This window comes from Hippichthys cyanospilos, chromosome 10 (genome assembly GCF_059441005.1).
Source record: "Hippichthys cyanospilos isolate Australia breed blue-spotted pipefish chromosome 10, RoL_Hcya_1.0, whole genome shotgun sequence".
NCBI classification, from domain to species: domain Eukaryota; kingdom Metazoa; phylum Chordata; class Actinopteri; order Syngnathiformes; family Syngnathidae; genus Hippichthys; species Hippichthys cyanospilos.
This window is the reverse complement of record NC_142378.1, coordinates 16,465,087-16,488,277: the sequence shown is the minus strand read 5'-3', so window position 1 is coordinate 16,488,277 and position 23,191 is coordinate 16,465,087. Positions and strand designations below refer to the sequence as shown.

General features: G+C 39.4%; 1 protein-coding gene across 3 annotated transcripts in view; it reads left to right on the top strand.

Annotated features, from left to right (window-relative positions):
* pex5la (peroxisomal biogenesis factor 5-like a) overlaps positions 1–23,191 on the top strand; it is a 93,229-nt gene that overhangs the window by 18,801 nt on the left and 51,237 nt on the right. For all 3 annotated transcript variants that reach the window (XM_088425341.1, XM_088425340.1, XM_088425339.1), the window contains exon 2: positions 20,254–20,358. In XM_088425341.1, the coding sequence (XP_088281467.1) occupies positions 20,254–20,358 (105 nt within the window). The remainder of the gene's footprint in view (positions 1–20,253; positions 20,359–23,191) is intronic.

Here is a 23,191-nt window from a genome sequence, read left to right as displayed (position 1 = left end):
TGACTGTGCGCCTTGAAAGCTCCTTGTGTAATCAGCCCCACCACTTGTATCTAATCATGTATGAGGGACACCCATGACACACATACACATACAGGCGCCATCAACACACTGTGGATGATCAGTGGAGAAATTGCCCTTTGATGGCTCCTCAGTATGGAGATTTATTCTGAAAACGAGAGTCTGGCGTGTGCACCGTGTGCGACTCGAGTGACCGGGCGTGAGAAAATGGTCATGCTGAATTCCATTCACAACGATGAACATTTGAGGTTTCATGGGTTGCTCACATGCTGTTCAGTATGTTTAGCTGAATGAAGTGCAACGTCGCACAGATCCCACTGGCAAAGCAGGTTCAATTATGCAGCACTAACCTTATGACAAATAGATCACATTCAGCGAGATCTGCTTTTGAACGTTTAGCTTTGACAGTGCAACTCTAGAATGTTAAAATGAGGCCTCCTCGGTGGGTATGAGCCTCCATTCACTCAACAAGAAAGAACGTTGGAATCGATTAAATGTCAATAACAGCAGATTAGACAAATGTGATGTTAATGGGAATAGCAATGGTGATTGGCGACTGCTTTATCTCAGAAAGTGACAACGCCACAGGTCTTTAGAGGAATTCTGAGCGTTAATGGGAAAGAGCTGACTGGCGTGGATGTTTCTCATTGCAGTCACGATCTCTCACAAAGCTGTTGTAGTGGTGTTTGGCATAGTGGGAGCTGTCCTATCAGCACATCAGTCTTCCTCAGATAAATGGCTCAAGGAGAAAATCCTGCCACAGATACTTTCTGATCCCACTTTTTCTATACGCAATAAAATACATCTGGAGAGCCTAAACCCATTGCCAGTTGGGACTGATTAACTGTCACATTACAAGAGGAATTATTGAGTTCCCAGCAAGTTAGGAATTGAGTAGAACTCGTTCACCCCAGCCAGCACACACACATCTTGTCACATATATTCATGTATAGTGAGCATTCCTACCCTGCTGATAGCTAATTTATCTACTTTTTATTCTCTCTACTGATTTGTATGGTACTGCCGATCCATTTATAGCACTGGTGTCCAACTCAAGGCCTGGGGACCAGATCCGGCCCGCCGCATAATTTGATGTGGCCCACGAAATGTTAATTATCACTTCAGGTTTCTGGCTAAAATACCAAATTTGCAAGTTATCATCTAGTTATACACATTTTTTGTCACCAAAACCCCTTTTGAACCGTTTTTAGCAGCCTCTTATTTCAAAATGTGTAACTATCATGCTTCAAATTGATTTGATTTCACAATCACAATGGGCCACCGAAAGAAACCGTACCTACAATATGGCCCATGATAAAAATGAGTTTGACACCCCTGATTTATAGTATAGTTAGAACATTAAATGTTGATGTCTAGGCTTGCTGCTTATTCAGATAAAAGATCTAGGGCTTGATTTTTGTGACTGTTACAAATCTTGCACAGCGCGCTCCAAACCAGACATGTCAGAGCAATTTTGGTAATTTAGCGGATTCACGCAAGCTGCCATACTTAAAAAAGGGTGGTTTCCGCCTTTGTGGACGTGAGCACAGTCCATTCCATTCGGTGCCAATCGAAGTAGCTCCTTTCATTCCCTTCGAAATATGGCACATTCTCATCTTGCATGGAAGAGGAGTTCTACACTTGGCCAGGGTGATAACAGATAATGTGATGAGCTGGTGATATCCGGTGGACTTCATCTACCTACCCCTACAATAATGGTAACACTTATTGTAATGCATTTTACATTTCAGAATGCATCTACCTGTGCACTGATCAAATTCACCAAAATCACATTAGATCACCTCTGCCACTGTTTAGACATGATCAAAGCAGGCGTAACCACGGGTCACCAACGCCGGCCCTCAATGGCACCTATCCAGCAAGTTTGGGTTCAAAGATCTTTGATTTAGACTGTCATTCTGCCGTCAAATTGGCATTCTAATCCAGGTGTATATTCAAGGCTTCCTCTGCTCTATGTTCTAGAAAAGTACAATGTCATTTTCTCTTCGTAATCAGATGCACATCATAGTCAAACAGTCAAATACATATTGTGAGAAACCAGGAAATTAGTTCAAAAGTACAGCTGTGCTTTGTCCCCCCAAGTTGGTTTGATGAAAATCTATTGAAGCGTTTTCCAGGTCTGCTGCATAATTCACTTCAAACATACAATGATTTCAGTCCCTATACGCCAAATGCACAAATCTGTGTGTGTCTTTTCTCACTAAAATGCACACAAAGATAGATCTGTGCATGTGCGTTCTTTTCATCAGACATAAAGCAGCAGAGCATCATTCGTTTTTATCGTCACGAACCACCCTGATTGGCATGTCTATCTTTAGCCATGCATTGACTTCCAACACCGTTGTGGGTAAACAGGCAATACAGATGCAACCAAATGTGAACCTTATTATTGAGCTCAGCTATTAATCGGAATAACAATGACAGAAAATAATGGTTGGATGACACAGAGGATGGAAAATTGTCAGTGAAGTCAGCATCTGCTATAATATACTTTCAAAGACATGGAAACAGAGATTCCAAATGAAAGTTCTGTGGACTGCCCGCAGACAATGTTATTTCTTGCTTTATACGTTTATGTGTGAGAAAATGCACGTGTCAGCATGTTAATGGCACGTGAGGTCATGCGGATTAGCCAAAACACTCGTTTGACTGGTTTTACAGAGCACGTCCAGGAAAAGCTTTTAAAACATCAGCAAGCACAAATGATTTGCTAAGTGCACGATTGTTTCATAATGGTTCCCCGGGGAAGAGATTCTTTGAACTATATAAAGTACGTTCTTTAAAGATTTTGACTTCTTGGAAGTTTAGCTTTACAGAAACTTGTATGACGAAAGATATTCATCGCATTTATGCTAGCAAATACACCTGGAATATGTGACTCTTTCAGTACATTTCCATTACCTCAGCCACATCATACACAATATTTTCCTAAACTGGTAATCTCAATGATGCATAGAAGTGTGGAGTTAGTTCTGTTTTAGAGAATCAGAAAGAGCAAATAAAGCAAAATTTGAATAAAACACATCTTTGAATGCTGGCTCCCGTGGGTGTCTGTTGAATTCTTTACTTATGATGACAGTTCGACCTCCCATCAAATCTGGAGGTTCCACCGTAATTGCTTTTGCCAAAACTGTCACACCCTCCGGTCGTTTTGCGACATGTAAATGAATCGAGAGAGAGTGTTAATTTCCTCTCTCAGCATGGGAGAGGATCCTCGAACAATAAACCCTCACTAGCGGTCCATCTCGTTAGGCCTGCGGGCGCTATGATCCGCCCCAGCGAAGGACTGGTGAACAAGAGGCAGGCTGGGACGGCAGCACGGAGGAGGAGTTGAGTGTCAAGGCTCCAAGTGAGCCAGTGTGCATGAGTTTAATCAAGGCGGGCAAGTGGAACATCATTTCAGGAGCCCTACACTTGACCTAGGATTTGCAATGATATGATTAGCAATGCATTGCTAAGAAGAAACTCATACCCGTTTTGTTGTTTTCGCAGCTTTTATAATACGTCAAACACGATGCACAGAAATTATATTCTTACGTATTACTGTATTGTACAGGATAGCGTATATCAGGGGTGTCTAAACATTTTCCTTTGAGGGTCACCTACGGAAAAATAGAAAGACAAAAGTATGGAGTAAGATTGCTGCCAAAAAGACCTATGCGTGTTTAATAATATGAGTATGACTCTAAATTATGTATTTTGAAAACAGCTCTCGTTTGCACGATAATGACCTCGCGAGACGTGACTTCACGTCTTTGCACGAATCTCTCCTTAGGATTTGTGGATCTGATCCTTTGCATTCGTGGATCTGGATATGCAAATTAAGATGACATAACGCCAAGCTGCCAGGCAAAGTAAGTCGATCTGCGGGTCATCCGCGCCGCCATTCGTCAAACAGAGAATGGCACTTATATGGGCTTTCAATAGCGTATGAGGCTTCAGTTTTAGCAGAGTATCATTTAAAAAAACATCTAATTGAAAAGTCAAGCATTCCAAGGCACAGTCAGAACAACAAAGAAATGCAGTTTATTCAAAGCATTGCAGTTTAATCAAGACGAAATATTGAAGAAAATTGTTCAAATGATTCTAGCTTGTTGTTTCACAGACTGACCCATTTCAAGATCTTATTTATTTTGTCATTTTTGTGTGGTCTTTTTTTTTTTCTTTTTACAGTAACACTTTCAAATTGTTACTTTCGATTCCAACCTTTTCGCTTAACCTCTTGGCCATTTTTGAGTGAGAAACCAAGTCACTCATAAATACTTACTTTGGATCAACTATAATAATGGATGATCGCAAGAAAAATGCCTGCGGCTATAGTGGAAGTATCGAGCGTTTATAGATTCACTCTGAAGCAGTGGCTCGACAACACCCTTCCTCATCCTGCTCCTATTTCCCTCTCCCAGTAGTCTCCATCCCTGCTGCTGACGCTTCCAAAGCTTTTAATTGGCCAGAGTCACCCAAGGAAAAAAAAGAGCCTCGTGGGCTGCTAACTGGGAACTTGATTACTTGGTGTGTATGCATGCGCACATGTGCGTATGGCACTGAAGTCATCGTTTGTGACAAAAAGAAAGGAAAAACTCACTCAAATAACGGATGTATTGTATATGTATCAATGGTAATCTGTCTAAAATGCTTGCAAGAATTCCATTCAAGCTCCAGGGTAATTGATGCCTTACAATAGTGGAAGTCTATTTAGCATATATTCAGCATGCTTGTGGAAAAAGAAAAAAAAAATACTGACAGCAATTTTTCAACTCCTGGTTGTCTACAAGCTTCATCACTTTTGTTCCTCTCTCCCTCTGTCATGCCATAAATAGCTCACAATCTATTTTAGTACCACGGGACATTTGAGACCAAACAAATGAAAAAATATCGGAGGTAATTTTTAGGTATGTATCCAAATGATAAAAGCCTCATTTTCTGCTTGAAGTCAACTTTTCCAAGAGATGGCTTTGAGACCAGCTCCCAGCTCCAAAGTTGCATAATATGGTATGGTGTTTTAAATGGTTAGTGCTGTCCACTTCTCAGTTATAATACCCGGCGGCACACTGTGGCTAATGTCTTTGTAATTGAAAGGAGGCCGGATCTGCATCCCTTGGTGCGAGGGGGTGATTAAATCAAAACGAGAGGAGTAACGCACGAGGAGTAAGCCGTAATTTGCCGCGGCTGCTTACCAAGCACAATGATAAAGTCATCCGGAGAAGATGACGGCCTCCCGTATGGAGGACAGCAGCAGGAAGCTGGAAGTGAGAAAGGGGAGTGAGAATGTAATGCCGTTTTCAAAGCAAGTCGCTAGTAATCAGGTTACGCTCGCCAAAGAGATCTTCTTGCTTTTGCTGCCATCCCTCATCATTAGAGGCTGCAGGCCAAGCTGTGAGCAACGCAACTGTAGTATAAGTAATGACTGGGGCTACCTGCAAGAGGGCCTTTGTGTCCTCGCTTGCCATAGTTTTCCTTAATGGGAAGGTAATAGGCAAAGACCAAATTGGTCGTGGGAGCCAGGAGACGGCCTTTGTTCTGTCAAGAGGTGACAAGTTAGCGAAGAAGAAGATAGCTAGAGTGGAAGCCGAGTGAGAATTGCGTCTCGTTGTTATGGGCTATCCTCCATTACCTTCCTTGGCTTTCAGTCCCTCTGTGCCAGGCCATCATGGTCTCTCTCCTTTAAGCTCTTAAAGGGCCAGTATCGTGTAAATCTAACTTTCTTTTAGGGTTTTACCATGTTACAATGCATTATAAATCATTTCTTAGTATTTCCTTCCCACCTGCCCCACCCGAGCAGATAAAAATGGCTCGTGAGAGGGATGATGACGATAACACACCCTCGTAGCGCCTCTACACCACCCACCCACCGCCACCCTAACCTTAAACGCAAGAGAAAATACACACCCACCTTATTCGAGGAGATGTTTACATTTTTTTTACTTTCGATTTCATTCCGGGGATGGCGAGTTGGCCCAGTAAACAGCAACTTTTCATTTATTAGTTATAAAGTTTTACTCCGGAAAATGTTCAAGTGGCGAACAAAATACAAATAAAAATATCCACTATCTTCACAGACATTTGCTAGCATTCGCTCCAAAGCGGGATGGGGGCTTAAAGGTCAATTTTATACATTTGGAATTGAAGAGGCTACAAAGACTTTGTTTATTTAAAAAAAGTCCCCCTTTGAATAAACTGGAGCTGAATTGTGTAATATCAGATTTTATTGGCTCATGCTTCCTCTGTATTTCACCCTTTTAATGATTTACAAAACGTTGAAAGCAACAATACTAGGAATAATCACTGTCATGGTATTATCACCCTTCCTCCACATGGACAGTTATGGTCTCATTTTCTTCTAGCCGCACTCTTTTAGTTGCCAAATTGACATTCATTGACAAAGCGAGTGTTGATTTATGACAGCCTTTTGACACAATATCTTCTTTTTTCGTTTCTTTCTTTCTTTTCTCTTAGTCATTACATGAAGCAGGAGACCTTGAAAATAAACGAATACTGGACAAAAGAGTCCCGAGTCCTACCTTTTTCTGTGGTCTGACTGTATTGTGATTGGTTGTTTTTGTCCCTATAGATGCAGTTACTGGACAGGCTTACAATCGTTTTAGCAGAATCCATACTATTCAAGGCTGTTTGTAAATGTAAAGTTATGACTTTGCACCTCATGTGAACACATGGAATTGCTAAACTGATAATCCAGCGCCTGCTGGTGGTCCCAAATAGTTTTTGAATGACAGTTCATTTGTGATAAAGAGTGCTAGATTTTATTTGGAAAAAAAAAAAGGTGTTCATTCTTGTGAAGGCTGTATGTTCAATTGATATTGCAAATTAGCTGCAAATTAGCTGTTGGACACACAGGAAGTCATCTTAAGGGAAAGAGAGAAACTCACTTGTTACTTACAAATATGCAAGGATTTTTTATTTTGTTGTTCCTCACAATGTTCTTTGCACAGTGATTGACTTGATTCAGCCTTGTGACTATTTTATCCCAGATTATGGCCATCACGTTACGTAGCTACTAATTTAAACAACGCCATTAAGAAAACGCTCAGACACTCGTCAGTTACAATGTCATTTTATGATTTGGCACAAATCTCCACTAGCTGCTAGTTTGATGACAGTAAGCATGTTACATTGGAATGCAGTCGGAAAGTTCAAAGTAACAGAAAAAAGACGATCAGTGCAATAATACTATAATAATTAGTAACTTGTAATAATTCTTAATAACGTCATATGAGAAAAACAAAAAAAATATTTCAGGTCACTCGGATTACCTAGCAAAAATAAGGTCAAAGAGATTAGAAAGTTGCTCCTCAAATGAAGTCAATGATTTGCAAAACCACTTTTTTTTTTTTTTGAGCTTTGCTATTTGAAGTGGTTACAGAAACGGCAACCTATACACAAATATGTACACACCTAAATATTTTGACATGCTGCTAAATACACCTAATCAATTGTGTATGTTTACAAGTTTACATTGAAACAAACACCATTTCACTGCTGGAGTTCTACTTAGAAACGTTTCAAAAGACATGGAAAATAAGCAGGAAAAACAAGGCTATCATTTGGTGCCATGTTATCTAATAGTGCGGAAGTCTCAAGAGGCTCCATACAGCTTGAGAGGAAGCGAGGTGAGAGGAGAGGCTGTTGAAAGAGCAGCACATACCGCATACGACTCTTTGAGAGGCTGTGAAAGTGTTTTGAAGCTCACCTCGTACATGTCACTAATGTGACCCTTGCAATCAGTGACAAGGAAGCCAAATGAAATGCAACTCAAACATGCAAATTAAAGCCATATGGACGCTCACATATACAGCTGTTTCTCCCGCTATAATTGAAAGCATGACGTCCGTGTCCAACATCGATTGCCCATCAATGGTGACAAAATGCATGTTTAGATGGCTGGCTGAATCATCCACGTGAAGCCAGACACTTTGATTTTGCAACCTGGAATACACAAAGGCACAAAAAGACATGGTCATAATTAGAAATAAATTATGCACTGCAAATTGTGCAAGTAAGCAGGGTGGAACATCAGCAAAATCCTTCCAAATAACAACCTCATTAATGAAAAACTCATTAGCCAAAAGCAATCTACAAGGACTAACACAAAGGGGAGGGGCAAACACTGTGTTTAGCACTGTGGGCTACATCCTACACTGATGCCAACGCTTCCTGTCAGTAGTCCACCAATTGTTTCAAGCCACTGGATACAATATCCAGTGCATCCATATTCATGAGTAAAGCATGTATCACCGAGTGCAGGATCCCAGTTGCAAGGCGAATGTGTGTGCATGTGTGCGTGTGTCCAGTACAAGTTGCAAATGGCATGCTTATCACATGCTCTGTGATTCCATGATCCCATTAATGTGAATCGGCCGCTGTTTGGCAATTCATTGAACGTCTCGGCAATCTACACACCATATTCCCCTCATGGTTGCAAAGTTTCTTAGCAATATCATTTGGACCCCTGACAGTATAAGCCTCATTGCGATGGCATGTCCCACAGTTTGTTCTTCGGATCGTCGTGTCTTATAATGACTTTATGACCTCGGAGGTCGTTGGCAGCGTTGCTGACAAATGAGGATTAAATGCTTTAAACTTTGTGCTATTGTTTTACACAATTATTTACTTTGATTTTGCCTTTACTTTCTGTGTTAGCATAGGTCAGTAAAACACTACTGTACACCATTCTACTACTGTTCTGGTTTAATATAGATTCAGGTTGCAGAAGGAACAATAGGAATAGAACTTCATTGTAAACTCCCGATTTGGGCTGGTCCAATTCCCTCCTTGTCTTTACTGGAGATTTCGTTGTAGTTGCAACCTTTCTTAGTTCCAGTTTCATGAATCAAAATGCATATTGTACACAATCTCGCTGACCAAAAGTTAAAAGTAATGTTTGGAATTAAGTGTCAAGAATTTTTTTTTGTGTTATTTTACTTTTTATATGTGTTTTACATAAAGAAATTGTTTACTGATAAGAGCATTCTGGGATGAGTTTTGTCAAGCGCAGAACAAGGGAGAAGAGTTACAGATACTGCGTTAAAATATATTTTGAGTGCAGTGTGACTTACATGGTTGGCTGGGACGGTTGTCGAAGGAAGTTGGTGGCCGTGGGGGCTTTACGGAAGTTGGCAGGCCAGTGGAAGTTGCCGACTGACCAGCCGTCATCCAACGGACTGATGAAAAAAATGCCGTCAGGGAGGCGGGGCACTGATGACTGACGAATGTAGGACCAGCAACAAAATATAAGTCCACATCTGCTGTTTAATTTCTAAAATATCTGTTGTGAGAATTGGAGCTTATCCCAGCTGACTGGGCTAAAGCGGGGCTATACCCTCGATTGATAACCTGTCAATTCCATAGCACATGCATTATAGATAAACAAAAATGTACACTCACATTTCTACCTCCATACAATTTACTGTCTTTAATCAACCTAATCAAAACATTTTGGAAAAAACAAGGCAACTGAGGTAACCACATTAAACTCACACATACACAAACAGAACATGGAAAGGCTACAGAGGACGGCCCAAGCCCGCATTCAAACAAATTGATATGCCAAGGAAGAACCAATGCAAGACTGAAGTTGTAATATCCTCCCCTTTCAGTGTTCAAAGATTTGGTCAAATGTTTGCATTATCAGGCTCCGAAAAGCAATTACCATGTAAACGAATGCTGAAATTGGGACTTTCTTGCTTTCAGTATTTTTCAAATGACCCCGAGTGTCATGCAAGATCTTCTTGCCAATGACAACAGTGGCAACAGCGCTGGTAAACAGCTGCTCAGCAAGATGCCGCTATGAACCCAAAGTAGGCTTGTAGCTGTTTGGCCATTTAGTTTGGCATGCACTGGGAAATGGTCGACTTTTTTTTCTGTTAGTACCTATTTGCTCAGCTGGCCCACAGAACAACAGCCCGCACACCACAAGGGGCCTTTTGTCGCCATCTATCCAAATTACAAACTCTTGTGGAGCACTGTGCTGAAATAAGGCTCACAGGAAATCGTGTGTGTGATTTTTTTTTTTTCCCCCCCACTTGTAAATCTAATAGGGGACAATTAGAGCTTGTGTGGTGGATGAAATTGCACTTAATTATGCCTCGATTAATGAATGTTTGCTCAATTTAAAGATAAGCAGCATAAGCCCTATGCTGGAAAAATGGGGGGGGGGGGATAATAGTTTTTCTTTGCCAACAAGCCAGACATTTTTCACTGCTGTCTCCAGAGACTGGAGTTCAATGTACTGTGGTCATATTAATGTTTACTGTAAAACATATGGTGCAATAAAAACTTTGATGGTCTGCTTTGTCATCTTTCAATTCAAGTTTCCAAGTCTTTTTTTCTTACATTTGCTAAGCGCTATGCAACTCTGGTTTCACCCTCCATAATGATATGAAATGGTTAACAAAATGCTTCCTTAAATTCAGTGTTGAAGCATTCTGTGATGAGTCCTGTATTTCTGATCCTATAGGGCCACTGTCATTTAGCATCTTTTGAAATTAGCTATTCAAGTCTCATTTTTCCGTGTGGTATTGAATCTCACTGCACAACACAAACGTAATGTAATTAAAGTCAGTCTCAAAAGTAAGAAACAGTACTTCGAAGACCTTGTGGGAAGAAAAGAAAAAATCTGATCATTTTGTTTTGATGCGCCAAGCATCGCTATCCCAAGGGTTTCCCCACTATTTAATTTTTGCTTCCATGAGACACAGCTTGGGTTAATAGCATAGATAAACCTATAATGTATGCATGTAAACATAACAAAGCATTACACCAGGGATATGCGCTCATAGTAAAGGTTTAATTGCTAGCATCACAGCACTAAAGTGAAAAACAGCTCAAGCATATAAAAGGCCACCCGAAACCCAACCCAATGCGACTAATGAATAAGCAGAATCTAAGAACACATTTGCCACGAGTTTTGCATATACGGTTCCTTTTTCCGTGCTTGAGCCATATCATATCAAGAAAATAAGAGCAATATCATATAAAATACCACTGCAAGCTTTTGTGCAAACCAGGTGCTTTCTGGAGTACAACAGGAAAGCTCCCTGACAGGCAAACACCCTGGTCATCTGAAGATAAGTGCAGTGCTGCGGTCTAAGCAATTTATGGGCAGATTGAGTCGCTTGAATGCAACCTTCGGGGACAAAAAAAAAAAAAAAAAAATCTCAGAATTTAATTTAAAACATAGCGAGAAAGCCGCTTAATATTTATTTATGGATTTATAAATGTGACATCCTCGTTAAGCTCACGGCTGTGACTGTCATTTAATTTATTTTTAATTACCAGGTCATCAGATACAGTGGTAGGGATTTATAATTTGATGAGTCACTGGTAAATGCGTGGTAAGTAGTGAGTCGACTGGTTGGCTTTCGTAGTAATTATCAAAAATTAAAACTCTTGGAAGGTGTAATCACCCTCATATTAATGCACTAAAAACAATAAAACATTTTGCTTCATACTTAACCATTCAGGCGGCATAGGGTTATTTCAAATAAAATATTCAGATTTGGTATCACTATTTAAAAAGGCTGTAGCTTGAAACTGGTTAGCGATAAAGAGATACTGTCGAAGTTGCTTGGAAATTTGCTATTTTGGTGCTTAAAGCCTTATTTAGAAAGGGTAATAAACATTGCCATGCTCAGGTGACTTACATATTTGTTTTGTAATAGAGACTCACAAGAATAATATGACTAACTACTCACCAAAACTTCAAAATTCAAAATGCACATGAAGCACAGGCTAGTCTTTGAAGCTAACTTTGTAGGCTACATTTTGATATAGCTCTTCTCAAGACTGCATATGGACTGCAATGCATGACGGCAATCAATATAAAAACGTGCCGCTGCCGCAAAATAAATGTTAGGAGACTAGCGCTGATCGGAATAGCTTAAGTATGCAAGGCTAACACATTTGATCACCTACAGCAATTATATTTTTGTACTCTTGGAGCCATAGTAATGTATATATGAAGACAGTCGCAGTGTTGACAACTAGGTTCCGTCACAGACCGTTAAAGGTCCGGAAACAGCAACAAATGAACGAGTCAAAAGTCTACTGTAAATTGACTGATTGGACAATGTCTTGCCCAAAAAGATATTCTAAACTTATTTAGAGTAGCAAGAGTAAAGAGTAAGAGTAGACAATTTGTCTATAATTGATTTGAAAATGAAATACTTTTTTAAGCACAACTATTAGTTTGAAAAACATTTTTTACCACTTACTGTCAACCAAAAATATAATTACGTACTCAGGGTTCAGGTCATAACCAATCATAGCTCAGCTTACGAACATCTCATGCTCAAACTCAGAAAATAGCTCAACTGACCGTTGAGCACACGAGATGCCTTCATCAGTCGATAGTAAATAGTAAAATGTGTTTTTAAAGGTATCATGTTAATTGTACATGATAATGTAGTTACCAAATTGGTTTCACCTCAATTCATGATTAATGGGCTTTTTAGGGATAGTGCACTTATTCAGCCATTTTGAGCTGTAAAAAGTTGTCGTTTTTTTTCTAATTGATTTCACGATTAAACTATTTTTCATGCATCATTAATACCTTTAAAACTCATCTGCCACTTGCTGTCGACTAAAAATGACATCACATGCCCAAAGCTCAGATAACAACACGTCACGGCATAGCATGACCTCAATTTTGAGCACATGTTGACATTTTCAGTTGACCACATGTGGCAAAATGTGTTTTTAAACATACTGATCAAAAATAATGTAGTTCTCAAATGAACTATGGACATAATAACTTTTAATAAATCTACTTTCATAACTTGTAACTGATGAATTGAAAAAACCTCATGCAGTATTTTGACCATTTTTGGGTCATTTTCTCTCATATCATTCTTGCAGGATTTTAGCTAGGGGATGGCACACGCCTGGCAATGCGATAACTAAGTGGTTGTGCCATGTTGAAATTTGACTTGTAGTCATCATCTGAGTAAAATATCAGCTCCCTAATGTCTTTTTTCAACGCTTTCCCAATGATGTGAAATGCCCTACGTGTAAAGATTGAAGAATTACACAAACTACTGCACAAGGGTTAGACAATGCTCCAGAGTGGTAAAATGGAATTAGCGCCTAATCAGTTCAACCCCTAAAACACGGTGACAACCGCGATCAAGTTGGGTCATGTTTTTTGTTCAACTATTTGGTGGAAGTCCATAACAATGTTTGGGGAGTTGGAAATCTCAAGGTAATTTGTTGGCATTATTGCACATATTTTATTAGCATGGCCCAAAGGTCAGTGGTTAAGTCTATGCACGGGCGAGACGATTTGAAGGAAGACAACTTTTCCAACCAGCTTGGAAGTCCCTAATTAGTTCAGTGGCCTGAGTTGCACTTTTGTTGCAGATTAAATAAGATTCTAAAGGAACTGATTAGGGGAGAGCAATGAACTCACCCTGCTGTGAGTCACACTTGCAATTATGTTCACAGATGGAATGATCACAATGAAGCGCTACAACAGTTATAATGAAATCAGGTCATTTGTGATTTAAGTACAAAAAAAAGTTGATTCATGATAAAAACAGTTGGGATCATGAATAATGTGATCTTTAGCTACTATTTCAATCATTCGGCTAATATGGAATTGTAGCCAGATGCAGATGCTTGTATTGGTGAGCAATTACAGCAAACTGGTATGACGCATAATTGGTGTTTGCTATGACTGGCACAGAAATCTTTCTGTCTTTGATGCCAGCCTCTTTCGAAGCTCGTCTGGTCACGGACCAACCCTTTGTGACAGTGATGTATGAGGCGTGCCGCAAACGCTGCAAATTCTCATTATGTTATTCCTCAACGGCAGGTCAGGGTGTAATTTTCACTCACACATTACGTGTGCCACCCAGATTCTTCATTCACTGGAAGACGCCGTTCTCATCATGAAAGGCAATAAACAGTGGCAGGAAATGCCAGACTGATGAAGGAAAAAACATCTCATTAGCGGTTTCATTGGAAATGAAATGACTGCAATAAAATTAACACAACACTTATAAATATCAGCAAGGCTTATCCATGCTGGAAGTCAGTTATTGGCTGTAATATATATATAGGACTTCACACAGTGACAGTGTGTGTGTGCGTGTGTGTGTGTGTGTGTGTGTGTGTGTGTGTGTGTGTGTGTGTAATTGGAAAGCACTCTCGCGCTAATGTGTGACTTGTATGTGAATGTGAGTACCACTTTCCTTGCCTTGCGTCTGTTGGGAAAAGAAGAATTCGATCTTTATTTTTCATGTTAAACTCACATGTAATCAATATCGAGTACTGTAAATTTTGGACTATAAGATGCTACTGTTTTGAACCCTTCATTTTATAGTCCAATGGGCCTATCTGCATTTTTTTTTTATTTGCCACCAGGGAGCAATCTGGAAAGTCAGCCATTAAGTAAAGAAACTAAATGCTGGCCGTGCTTTCTTTTTAAGTGGCTTTTTCAGCTACTGGACATCTGCTTGAATTCTGAATGGGTTTAGTGCAGAGGGTACAGACGAATATGATAACGTCTAAAACCTCTGGGAGGCTTTTGTTCTGGCATGTTACTGTTTTGTTGGAGCAATATTCTATTGATCAGAGTGTGTCGGTGTGATGTTGAAAATATGCTGTAATAATGATAATAATAATAATAATAATAATAATAATAATAATAATAATAATAATAATAATAATAATCCCTGCAATTGGATGGCAACCAGTTTAGGGTCTCCCCCGCCTACTGCCTGTAGACAGCTGGGATCGGCGCCAGTGACTCTAGAGAGGATAAGCGGCTATAGAAAAATGGATTGGTGGATGCTTTCTATTTCTAAACATGCAAGTACATTCAATGTGTTGGTGTTGCTCTTATTTCTAAATATGTAGGGAATGTTAAGTTTGTGTTGAAGGCTGAATGATATTGCTGTAAGCAGGCAGGCCGAAAAAAAAAAAGTTTGAAATAAAAACAAAACAAAACTTCTGCGTACCATCTCACTGCACAAATCTCTGAACCTGTGGCTCCTATTCTGGTGCGGCTAACACATGGCAGAAAATTATTTTTCCTGAGATTGTTTCTGAGAATGATGCACCATGTGATTACTCCGCTGTGTGATGGTTGTTTTAATTTTAACTTCCAATACAATATTAAGGTATTATGTTTCATTGTGTTGATGAAAAAAAAGAAATACATTATAGAAATCAGATTTTTATTTTGAGGATGTGAAAAAAAACATCAAAATGAAACACAATATTATCCCTTTTGTATTCCAAATATATAGACAAAAATCAGAAATCTTGTTTTAAAAACAGCTAATTTGTCATTAATTGTGTGCCTATGACAGGATTGTGTTGTTACACATTTAACGTGACTTCTGTTTTTGAACTTTATAGCCTTTCAGCATTGGGCATAGAAGTTGATTTTGTTTTTTGATAACTCATTACAAAGCAAACATGCAGGAAATTCTTCTGTATTTGCAATGAAACCAAATTTTCCAAGATAAGAACTGTTGAATCCTCTGTTCGTTTCTCTTTTTCCATTTGAGATCCGTGGCCCATGAAATACCTGGCTTTTTTTTTTTTGCAACCATCACCGCCTGGCACCTCGCCAAGCTGAAAGAAACATGCGTTTCAGGCTACGACACAAATCTTCATCGACAAAATGTTGAAATTAAAAATGTATTCGACACATTTTTACAGCATTGAAAAACGTTAAGAATATTTATGGCATGTTTGTGAACCATATCAATACAAAAAATATATTTCCTGCATCAATATCCATTTCCATACATTTTTGAAAAAACTCCAGGGGGCCACAAGCTAAAGAGCCACAGGTTGCCAACCTATGCTATAAATCAATAAAAGTCACTCAAAAAGCACTACCATGAGACTTGAGTAAGTAACACACAAGAAGCACAGTCTAGCTTGCATGAAAGGATTCATGTTTGATTTGCTTTTTCTTTGGCACTTTTTCCCAAACAATGGTTGTTTAACAGAAGTAAACAGCGAATGCCGTTTAATGCTTTTCGGGCTTTTCATTGCTAAATAGAAAAGTCCAGGCCATGAAGTCAACTACTTTTATTTGCTTCTAAAAGTGTGAAGTAGTCAGCCACTGACTGACACCTTTGAAGAGATGTACAGGTACTTAGAGATCTTAATACTGGACATTTTTATATTAAATTTTTCAGGTTCCATGGACATTCTAATTATTAAGTTAACGGTTCAGGTCTTTTAACACTTAGTTCTAACACGACATTAAAACACTGTATATTAAATCACGTGGGCAGTGGAGCCAAGCCAAACGCACTGAAAGAGAATAGACTGTTGCATAGAAGAAATGAGACATTTACAAGTTGTAAATGCCATTGCTTCTGATAGCCCTGCTGGCGCTAAGCACCCAACATTGATGTATACAAAAGAGATGCTGCCACTTCAAAGAATTGAAAATGAGGGGAAAAATCATTTCGCAGCATGAAACTGCGCATTTAAGTGAAAACTGTGACCAAAGATGTTGGCCATGAAAGGAAGTGTGAACAAATGTTTTTCTTATTCAGCATCTGATGCCGGGATAATGCAGTGTGCGTGTTTTGATTTCTCTCCCAGTACTCCTGTTCGACCTCTCACCCCTCACCTCCTGCATTCCCTCCGGCTTCTCAGTGAGGTCACAAACGGTGGCAAGGAAGCATCTGCACAGATGGGACATTGATCATAGGGATGTGGATGAGAAAATGTATAAATACTGTATATACACGGCGAGGAGACAACTGCAGCTGCGTCTGACTGCGGCTCATATCGAAAGTTGCATGAATAAATCACGATGAGGCTTCATCTTCTATGCGCATGTAGCCCAGGAGACACCATTTACACATAGTCAATGAGATTGCGCTTGGACTTTGAATAGAAAAACTTCACAACATTTGAGGTACATTTAATGTTGCAGTTTAATCAAACATCTGACTAGTTGATACCTATTGGGGATGTAGTGTTGGGAATTGCTTTTTTTTTCACTTATCCTTCATACAGGAAAAGTGTGAAACCAATTTATTTATTTATTTATTTATTTATTTACCATAATTCCCCACATAAGATGCACCTGTGTACTGTATAAGACACAGCCTTAATTTTGGGTCAAAGTCTTGCATTTTCTATGTTACCGTGTAAAAGACGCACTTACACTTTGGAAACAACATCATTACCATAGCAATACAATAAAGATCATCTTTTGTAAACTTTGGATCATATCCGTAAGATTGCAGTTGTTGATGAAAATATATGTGTTGAACCATTAAAATGTTAAGCGGCCATATTTAGGCCACACCAAATGGCAAATCGTGTTTTAATTTACACAAAAATATTTAATCGAATTTCCATTGAGATGACTTGACATAACAACACATAAACACACACATAGACCCAAACACATACAGATAGCATTATTAAAACAAGCACATTCTGGCAAATCATGCCTCAGGAATGAATTGTAAGCTTCATGAAAACATTGTTTTGGAGTTGAGGCCAAAGAACCATTTTTGACCAATTTCATCTGTTGCGGTTAAACTTCCTCAGATTTTAAAGTGTTTAAATCTCAGATGATGTCCATACCTGAGATTGGAATTTACTCTCCAGTTGGATTAGAATACTGTATATCAATATCTGAATTTTTATTTTTGCCGACATAGGCCCGGTTTTGTGAAATGCATCAGGTAGAATACAATGTAACTTGAATGAATTTACCTTTTAATGTCAAGTTGCTTGGCAGATTTGAAAAAGTGTAACCGTGTTGGCCAAATCAAAAACGTTGCTGGAATGCTATCCATGCTCACAAGCAGATCGGGCTGTGTATTTGGAGATGCGCATGCAAGTATGACACACTTCATTGATAAGTGCCGTTCGTTTTTGAGCATTTTAATATCACAAATTGCTGCTTTGTATTGACTCTAAAATGCTTATCGGTCGAAACGTGAATCTCTCATGTACGTCATCTCTCAGGCAAATTCAGCTGGGATAGGCGCCATTCAACCACCACGATACAAGGACAAATGGAAGTGATGGATGGATAGCCCAAAACATAGATAACAATATTATTAAATATGCATTATTATTCTAGCACAAACAGCCTAAGGCAATTTTGTTGATACTTACGACAAGAGCAAAGGTGTCTCCATCTTTTTTTCCTTTTTACACTGGGTGAGGGAAATGAAAGTAGTACACCAGGGACAACGATTTCAGCCCTTCTTGATGAAGGCCGAACTAATCCCTTCTCACTGGATAAGCTTGCATCCTTCATGGGGGCACCTCAGGTTATTGTAACGGTCACAGAACCACAACAGCGGGCTCATTACAATGAGCTATATATACTATATTTTACCACGTACTGCATGTATCAGTTTATTACAAATGTGCTTGTGTGACAGTTGGACCAAATATTTTAGTTGCGGGGGTATTATTCACCCAAATTTTGCTGATACTCTTCTTTTAAGTCATTCCCTTTTTTTTGCCGTAGACGACTATAGATTTACTGTACTACCAGTGAATAAGTCAACTCATTCAGCGCTATTGACAGCTGCAGAAGTTAAAAAGATATTTTAACTGGGCTGGCAGTGAATGAGCTAATAGTCCGTGGGCGGTGGGTGATTGACGTGTTGTTTTATGACCCAGTAAATTGGTGGGAGTCAAACCTTTATAAAAAAATATTGGAAATATTTAAACTTCACGGTCCATAATTTCAAGCTACACTATAGCTCTCTTAGCACATTTTGGTGGTTCGTGATTGTTACAATGTGAAAGCCTTGCGAGCGATCTTATTTTTATTTAGCTTTACAATTAAATATGTTGGCCAAACGTAATTTCTTTGACACTGTTAAATGCTAGAATTGGATCAGTCTCAGCTGCTGAGAAAACAATTCATTATCTGGGTAGTCAAAGTTCATCTAATATCAGTTTTTATTTAATTATTTTATATACTTTCGGATGATGCTTAAGGAGCTGTTCGGGCTTCCCACTTAAGGACACTTCAAACAAAGGCTTTGTGCCTGTCTGGTGAGCAAATTGAATGGCCTGTGGAGGTCTTCGTCTCCAGTGAACATCTGTGAGTCTACCTGCAACACGGCCAATAAAGGCAGCTCCTGGCTCTGGGACAGTTTAAAGTCAATGAGTACCTGAGGTATTATGATCAAAAACATGGCGGTGAAAATGGTGGAAAATAGGTCGCCAAAATCAATGTCACCTCCTCAGTTATGTAAGATGGCCTTGGCAGCCATCGCGCTGAACTCGACAAAGGTTGTTCCCGCTATAGAACCCTAAACACTTGCACTTGAAATCGTCATTCCCCACCGAATGGTAATTCATTAATTTATTTGAAATACAAATAAAAATACAAATAATAAAAATCCCATGTCTTTTCTGTAAACTTTGCAATTCTTTGGCAAACTCAAATTTATCTTGTTCATGTACTATATCTAAGAATGCACCTGTTTTTTGAAGGGATGCTTATCTCCCTTATCTCTCGAATCTTGATACAGACATGTTCTACTATAACCCGCTTCTCACTTAGTGCAAACAGTTTTGAGGAATTCCCTTTTTCAGCTCCAGCATGACTTTACACTAGCTACCAATTGCTAAATCCAGTTGGACTAATGATGCTATGTACATCATGTTATCATAACTTGATGAATCAGCAACACTTGTGTAAAAACTGTAGTTTGCGACTGTACTGTTCCGGTTACCGGAAGATCTTGTTGGCCGCCGAGCCAATATTTAGTGTCGTGAAATTACAGTTATTAAATACACTCAAATACAAGTCCCAAGTGAGCAATCCAAATGAGGTGTTTGCCTCCTTACTGCCCTTGCTTTCCTCACATCACCGGCTTAGCAGATGTGTAAACATGGAGGGTTACCATCATACTGAGGGGTTGCCAACATTACACACGCACCACATCGCCACACCGAAGCCTAGCAACGTCATCTGTCGATGCAAAATCAGTTATCTCAATGTGATAACCCGCTAGTTGTGTTAAGTACTGCTGTGAACGATCACGCTTATCAGCCTCAAGTCAACACATTGTGCAGTGATTTTTCATCACCATAGTCTTGTGGAAGTCTTGTTACCGTAGAGATGTTTCCATCATCATAAGATAAAGTCTTGTATGTAAGACGCCCTGGATGAGGGCAAAGCATTGAGTTGTCATTGAACTGTCCTGACACAAGTCATTGTTGATTTCACTGTTGTAGGGCAAAGACTCTAGGGCTGCAGATAAGACTGTTGCCATGGTCCTGAAGGAGATACCAAGTAAGGCGTCGTCAGAAGGGAAGCCCCTCCTCACGGTGACGACCAAGGTGGGCAGAACCGTTACAGAACACCCGCTGCCGCCGAGTGAATTGTCCTTCTGTTTAGGATGTACAGATGCAATAACAAACTGATTGATTAGTCATTTTCACCTGCTCTATGGTGTAGGGCTGGAAATAACGAAAGAGCGTCGTTAGTTCTAACCGTATCTTTGTCACGCTAAACCCGGATAGTTGATGATAGTCAATTCTTTTGACTTTGATTAATCCATGACGTCATTAATATTTGTATCAGCCTCCATTTACCTGAGCACGCCTCAAAACGCAAGCTCCTCCCATCGCCATTGGTTGCACAGCCCAATGCCCCGATTCGTTCCTCCAGGTACCTTCATCCGTTCGCGAGAAGATGCCTTCAATGCCAAACAAACAGCCAGAAAGTAACTCTAACTCTAATTCATGTAACATACCTGCAGACAAGCTTTTTGAAACTGAGCGCTGGTACCAAGTAATGCCAAGGGCTTCTAGTTTGATATACACTTCTGAAATGATGAATTAGCCCAACGTATCTGTCATAATATCATTGCTATAGGTTAATTAATGTTATATGCTTTTATGTGATAACATCTATCATGTAAATAATGCTATGTCATGTAAATGTATGTAAAATTGACAGAAAATCACAATGTTCTATTCAGAGGTGGGGAACCTACAGTATTTTGCTGGTCTGACGTTTGTCAGAGCCCCGCCCCCCTTTCCGTCATCGTCAGTCTGTCAGCTTTTGAAGGCAGGAAAAAACGACATTGTCGGTCTATCAGTTCGTCTGTGTATTTTTGACCACCCTTCCGCCATCACTAGAGAAGTAAATTTGGCTTTTTTTTCTAGTAATTGTAATCGTCGGTCCTTCAGTGTATCACGCCCACCCTGCCTCCGTCACTCGAGGGCAAAATTTAGTGTGCGAAGTTTGCCAAGTCATTAGGAATTTAGTGGACGAAATTTGCCAATTATTTCTATGCCGATGTTTTTTAGGTGCTGACCCCCTAACTGCGTTCATTCTATTTTTTTTTTTTAAGTTTTACTATCTACACTCAAAATGATCAGATCTGATTTTGTAGTTATTCTGTATTTTAAACACAACATTTAGTCATGTAGAGCATTCCTCATTTGACGGAAACTCAGAGAACGTGTATGGCACAATTGCGAATCACGTCCACTGGTTGGACGCAAAATAACAATAAATAACAATAACAATAAACAATAAATAATAATAAAATAATGCAAAAAATATCTTCACACTTAATTCTAAACATTACTTTTACCTTTTTGTCAACGAAATTGTGTACAGTATGAGTTGTGATTTTTTTTAGACCAAGAAGGTAAAAGGGTGTGATTCCAAATAAAAAGTGTGTAATTCCAAAAAAAGTCTCTGACAAAATTGGTCTTGTGTGATCAGTGTTGAATTGGCACAATGTTGGTAAATCATTCAGCTAAGTATAGTTCTCCACCACTTTGTGGTGCTGTTAATTGACCGTTATTGGATTACTTATTGCAGTACCACAATAAAAATAAACAGTATAGTTTGCAAACACACAAGTCAGTTAAAAAAAAATATAAAGGCAAAAAGGGGTAGTGAGGGGCTGACGGAGGTCTGACGGAGGTCTGACGGAGGTCTGACAAACATCTGACGTCACGTCAGCCCTGATGATTACAATGATGAATGAAATTTGCACTTCCGACATTTTTGATTTGTCGTTTATTTTTGGGCGTTCTGTCATTCGTCTGTAAAATGGGCATTCGTCTGAGACGGGCTGACGGACAGTCCATTATGGAAGGATGCCCACCTCTGGTTCTATCACTTGTAAGCTATTTGCGGCGCCTGATTTGATCAATAAGGGTGTTTGTGATTTGTGATTAGATGAGTGAGTTTCGGGCGGGGCCAGTGGAAGAAGAAAGATGTTTGCGAGCCTGTGTGTGCCATAAATCAATGGACTATCAATAGGCTCTAAAGCAAGCAGGTTGCCACTGTACCTTGCCACTTTTACCTGCATTTTTTTCCCACTTAAAATACTGTTATCAGTGCATGTTTGATGCAGATATCCCTGTATACAGTAACTTTAGCCTTTCAAAGAACAAACTTCAACGTTTGCACCATTAAGAACGATATCGTGAATTGTGACAGAGGTTAGTTTACATTTTGCAGTGAATTATGTCCTGATTGGCTCTGCTTTTATTCTATTGATGATTTGAACAACTTAATTCAAACGAGTTGTACTGAGTAGCACTCAGAAATCCCATGCGTACAGATGAAATGTGCACGCAATGCTTCAGACTTAAACAACCATATGCTAGCGGTTCTCTAATAGGAGCACAAGTAATCCTGAGGGTAACTGAAGGAGGCACTTGAGGGCTACATGCGATTTTAACAGGATTTCTGCAGGCATCAGCAAATCTAATGTCATGTTTTTAATGCATAGACAGAAAAAGAACAGTTTTCTTTCCAAATTGGATCATGAGGAAACCTATTGTTAACACGAATGCCCGTAAGTGGCTATTGCCATACACGCTTGGTGTTTTTTGCAGAGTATGCAAAAAATAACCCCAAAACGCCACAGAGTAATGAATGTATTCAAGTCAGGCTACCTTAACAAGTTACATAAGATGGCTTCACTTCTGCCGACGGTGATTAATTAGAATAGTGCATGCTTTTATAAGTCCATGTTGAACAAACAAACCCTGGTACAGTATACAGTACAGTATAGCCTGCTTTTTTACTGTTAGAGGAAGGCATTTAAGGAATTTGCTGATGGCTGGCATGAGGATTTAAAGCTGCTGTCATTGGCGAGTGTCATCTCTGATTTTCGTGTATTTAAATTGTAACACATGCCTT